At 38.8% G+C, this 5254-nt stretch overlaps 1 protein-coding gene and 1 long non-coding RNA gene across 3 annotated transcripts; one reads left to right on the top strand and one right to left on the bottom strand.

Annotated features, from left to right (window-relative positions):
• Positions 1–35: 35 nt before the first annotated feature.
• On the top strand, positions 36–2130 carry LOC109953731 (transmembrane protease serine 6-like; the record flags this gene model as incomplete). The annotated part of the gene is made up of 4 exons (XM_020589196.1): positions 36–265; positions 478–731; positions 870–967; positions 1539–2130. Coding segments are annotated over 4 exons (915 nt in total), but the record flags the coding sequence as incomplete, so codon positions are not given.
• Positions 2131–2735: 605 nt separating this feature from the next.
• LOC109953732 (uncharacterized) lies at positions 2736–5233 on the bottom strand. 2 transcript variants are annotated; one of them, XR_002273965.1, is made up of 3 exons: positions 4643–5233; positions 4312–4449; positions 2736–3781 (listed from the first exon to the last, which is right to left on the bottom strand). It is a non-coding gene; the product is annotated as an uncharacterized LOC109953732 (long non-coding RNA). The 2 variants fall into 2 exon arrangements; XR_002273964.1 differs by having other exon boundaries at positions 4312–5229.
• Between the last annotated feature and the right edge of the window lie 21 nt (positions 5234–5254).

A 5254-nucleotide genomic window follows, 5' to 3' on the forward strand; every position in this document is an offset into this window, starting at 1 on the left:
GTCTAAACAACCTGAGTTTGTCACAGTTACTTTATTTCCTGTCCAACACTACACAAAATCTTTCATTGTTCACTGTTTTGCTTGTATCTCCAGCTGTGGTCTGTGGCCAAGCCCTACTGAATACTCGTATCTTGGGAGGAAGCTCAGTGGCGACAGCTGGCGTGTGGCCGTGGATGGCAAGTCTACAGTGGAAAGGACGTCATGTGTGTGGTGGGACTCTGGTGGCTGTGGACTCTGTACTGAGCAACGCAAACTGCTTCTCAAGGTGAGACACCTGGAATGATGTTGTTAATTTACTGTATTATGAAACAAATTAGTTATGAAACTAGATGCAAATTTCTCAGTAAGTAGTTTGCTTTTAATTTTTTCTTATATTTGTTATTGTGCAGAGATAGTTTAATAAGGTCCAATCCAATCAGAGAGTTTGAAGTTTGGAAATCTCCTTAGTTCTAATTTAGTTCCTTTTCTCTCCCACAGTTCCCCCATAGCATCTGAATGGACTGTGGTCTTGGGCCATTTGAAACAGAATGGCACCAACCCCAATGAGGTGACACTAAAGGTGACTAATATCACCCTGAGCAACCTAACTGGGTCTAATGTAGCAGTGCTGCATCTGGAAGCTCGGCCCACCTTGACCAACTTCACCCAGCCCATCTGCCTGGACAACGGCCAAACCTTCGCTGTGGGCTCAACATGCTGGGCTACTGGCTGGAGCTCTGGACAAGGAGGGGGTGAGTCCTTAATACACAGTCTGACTCAGTAATGCTAACTCACTTCTTTAGATAAAACAGTAGAGTTCAATAGGCAGGTGCAATCTGAATATCATTCAGGTGTTCCACTTCTCATCATTGTCTTATTTTCCCACATAGTGGAAGAAGTTCTGCAGGAGATTCAGACCTCGGTGGTAAATTGTGACAATGCATCAACAACTGACAGTATTTGTACAACATCTTTTACACTGGGGCAGGTGAATAATGAGATTATTGTTATTACTATTATTATTATCCAATTGTTATTGTATTTGTATTTTACCAATATGTTTGTGTATCTTTAAACATTCAGAATATAGGGACCTAAGATTGCAAAGCCATTTTGTACCTGTTCTGAATTATAATAATATCACACGATTCAGACATGTTAGAATATATATTTAAAAAAACACATTACTTTAGAAGGATGCATTCATTAAACAGCACAATATGAACACTTTCTTTAAACCTACTAATCAATAGTGGGGATGAAATGTAAAAATGTTTGTGCAACAGGACACGTCATTGGTTCATTCAAGCAAGAATATGTAACTTTACCATCAGAAATCTTCAGCATAAATTATGTCAGTAAACATCATTTTTAAGGAATAAAAGTATTGATTATATATCAGGTTAAATGAAGCCAAGAAAAAATAATATTTTGAAAAAGTATTTTCTGTAGTTTTATGAAAAGAAGTGACTGAATGTGCACTTCAGAATCAGAGCAGGGTCAATACAAAATCATAAACATTCTGGACTTAACATTTTCCATCTTCGTTGTTTGTTCAGGGTGATTCTGGTGGGCCATTGATGTGTAAGCTGGGTGGCTCTTGGTTCCAGGCAGCAGTGTTGACTGCTGACACTAACACCACTGGGCAAACACGAGCAGCTACAATGATGACCTTCACCAAACTGAACCATTTTGAGAGCTTCCTGGTTAAGACACTGGGGACATTTTTGTCTCCAACTTCCTCAGCTACAACGACCCAATCCACCAACATAACCACCAGCATAGCCACCAATCTAACCACCACCTTGACCACTCGTGGGGGCGCCCCTGCTCACTTCCCCTTCTTCTTCCATCTCCTTCTATTCTTCATGTGTCTCCACCTCTTTATGTAGAGACCTCCAACCTCATTATTAATAGTAATTACATGATGTGACAGGCAAAAATGAATGTAAATCACCTTGATTTTCAGAGAAAATATTGGATTACTTCTGCATTAATTAATCTATCAGTTGGTGACCACTTGTGATATAGACACAGTCAAGATAAGGTCAAGATAAGATAACATAAAATTTATTTGTCTGTACAGGTACAGCAGCAGTGAAATGATATTGCAACAACTACTGACTGTGCAAATGGAAAATAATTAAAAATTTAAAAGCAGTGTAAAATAAGAATTTTTAAATCTGCACTGAACAAATATATGTAAACGTTGCCCCATATTCCACAATTTCATAGTTTTTCGATGCTACCTAGATAATTATTTGTACGACTGCTCTTATTATTTAAAAATCAGCACAATAATATAATCTGTGAAAATATTGTGTTATTTTTCCTTAATGGGTATGATTTTATCCATTTTCACAGAAGAATGTGAAATGGAATCACTGAGTGCAATTCATTACATAAAAAAAGACATTTTGCACTTGCCTCAAAATAATCATTTGTCAATTATCCAACTTCGCCATGGAATAAAACCTTCCTTTTAATGTGAAATCACTGAACCATTTTCCTGATGTTGCCATAATAACCTTGTTTCACATGAAATGAGTCCTGACCAACTAACATTTCCATCTATAAAATCACAACACTAGCATGGCTTGTCATGCTGCGATTACACAGGTGCTGCTGTTCTCATTCATGAAAAACACATTAGAAATGCATTAGAGTTCAGCTGATTTTTATTAATACCTACAAAATTAAATAAATACACTGAAAAATGTATTGTTTGTGTGTTGTGTTTTACTGAGACAGAGAGAAACCGAGAGAGAGACCTTTATGTTAAAGCACTGGAACAGAACATGTAACAATTAAAGCAGGGGGCATACATTGTACAAATAGAATTTTAAGAAGAAGAATATGGAATAACACAAAATATAAAAGCCTTTTTCAAAAGTCTACCAAAGAATCCAGTACAGCGCTTCAAATTCATGACGAAGACAGTTCACAGTACTGTACCCTGCCGACAACATTAGTGAAACATGCATTTCCTCATTATTCAGATTTTAAACGGTGTGTCTTATGTTACTGATGTATCTAATGCTTTAATATCTCTGCATTTTGTGGGCAATGTTGCTGTTCACTGAGAAGAACTGTTTTACGGTCAAACTGAATTTTGATAGAATTTTTGCATCACTATGATGAAGTATTTTAATTTGTCAGGTGTTTAATTTATTGGATTAATCGAAAAGAGACACTTCCTTTCTGGTTCCTTTATACATTAACTCAAAGTTTCAGGATAATATCACAATATATATTGATATCTTGGTAGAAAATTACATACTGTGATAGTTTTATCCATACAGCTCACGTCTACCGAATACTTTGAATTATATGATATACAACAGTCAAAAAAAACCCTGCTGGTGCCAGGTTTGATTCAGCCTTTAACATGTAAAAGCAGAAACTAAGTTCTGTTAATTAGAAAGGGGCCAGCCATCTGATGGCAATAACAGTGTGATTATTAGTATTTTTTAAGGTAAAGGGTAAAAGAGTTCAAGAGCAGGTTGTTGATGCTCTGCCACAGTTGGTCCTGGTTTAAGACACAGGCCAGGAACTGCACCCAGCCCTGGTTCTCCATCTCTCTCCTCCCTCGTTCTCTGTCATCATTCCATTGTAAACTCTCTTGTAACATGATAAAACTAAAAGGACTCAGAGTCACTAAAAATACTTGTAGTTCATCGACCGACTGGAATTAGTGCACCTCCATCCTCATCTTCTACCTGATCCTGACCTCGAAGCATAGACAGTTGCAGGAGTCACACTCTGGAGGCTGACAGGTGCAGGCACAGTCACATTTGACACACTGTGGGAAAACGAAAGAAAAACAAGTGTCTGTCAAAAATATGTATTATATACTTCTCTATGATGAGCCAAGTAGCACTGATGTTCATGATTTTTTTTTCTCAAAATTGTATCAGCTGTGTCGGATGACTGGATATATTGAAATACAATAACATAAACTGGTGACTAATTATGTTGGCTTCTTAATATTTCTGAGAGGCAGCAGCAGCAGCACTTAAACCATGGTTGTGAGATGCTGACAAGCTTGAATTCTCCGCTCACACTATAGGGTGAGATGGGTGTTTCTAAATGACCTGGGAAGAGTGTTTTCACTGATCAAACAGAAATGTCCTGCCCTGGATGAACAGTAAAGTTCTATTTTAAGATGATTTTCAGAGCAAAATGAAATTAATTAAAACTGCTGGCTTACCTGGAAACAGTAAACTAATGGCACTTTGGCAAACTGTCAACAGAAATGTCAAATATACATAATATGATTTGGAGTTCATGTGCTAAAACTTTTCTTAATAGAGTGTTTTGGGGATTACTTACAGCTGGAGAAGTGCATGACTCCCTCAAACATGAGTGCATGGTTGGCAACCGACAGTCACACATTTCAGCCAGTCTAAAGCACTGGTTACATATAGAAATGTCTGGACAGCAATCACCACACTTTGAAGAACAATGATCCTTCAGGTGAAAGAAGACAGAGACAAAAATAATCATCATTTGCCAAACTGACATTTCTGCACTGCTTTACTTGTGTGCACTGCACTAAATTAAACTAGAGGGATTTAAGATTGTCAACAAAATATGACATTTACAAAGAATAAAGGTGAGTGCCTAAAGTCATACATGTGTGTGTAGAAGGTGAATCACTCACTTGGAGTATGTGACTGTCAAATGCAGGCACATGCACCTTGCAAGAGAGCACAATGCGGTCTTTAAATGTGTAGCATACCGCCGGATGCTAATGCTAACTCGGCTATCGGGCATGCAGTCAGCAGAGCAGATATCCTGATGTTGTGCACATCCTAGCAGGGGACTTCAATCATGCAGATTTAAAGAAAGTACTCCCCAATCTCGACCAGCATGTAAAGTGTGCTACCAGAGGAGCTAACACACTGGACATGGTTTATTCAAATATCAAGCTAGGCTATAGGGCCAGACTACTACCACACCTGGGCCAGTCTGACCACTTGTCCCTGTTTCTAATTCCTGCATATGCCCTCCTCAGGAAAACTGCTCCTACCATCAGAAGGACTGTAAAAACTTGCCCTGATGGTGCCTCTCAGCAGCTACAGGACTGTTTTGATAGGACCAACTGGGATGTTTTTGAGCATCCAGACCTGGAGGTGTTCACAGACAGTGTCCTGCATAATATTAAGAGCTGCATAGACACTGTTACCGTAGACAAACGCATCAGGGCCTACCCCAACCAGAAGCCCTGGATGAACTAGGAGGCTACTGAGAGAGTGGAACACTGCCTTCAGGA

This window comes from Monopterus albus, unplaced genomic scaffold, assembly GCF_001952655.1.
Source record: "Monopterus albus unplaced genomic scaffold, M_albus_1.0 scaffold1121.1, whole genome shotgun sequence".
Classification (NCBI taxonomy): domain Eukaryota; kingdom Metazoa; phylum Chordata; class Actinopteri; order Synbranchiformes; family Synbranchidae; genus Monopterus; species Monopterus albus.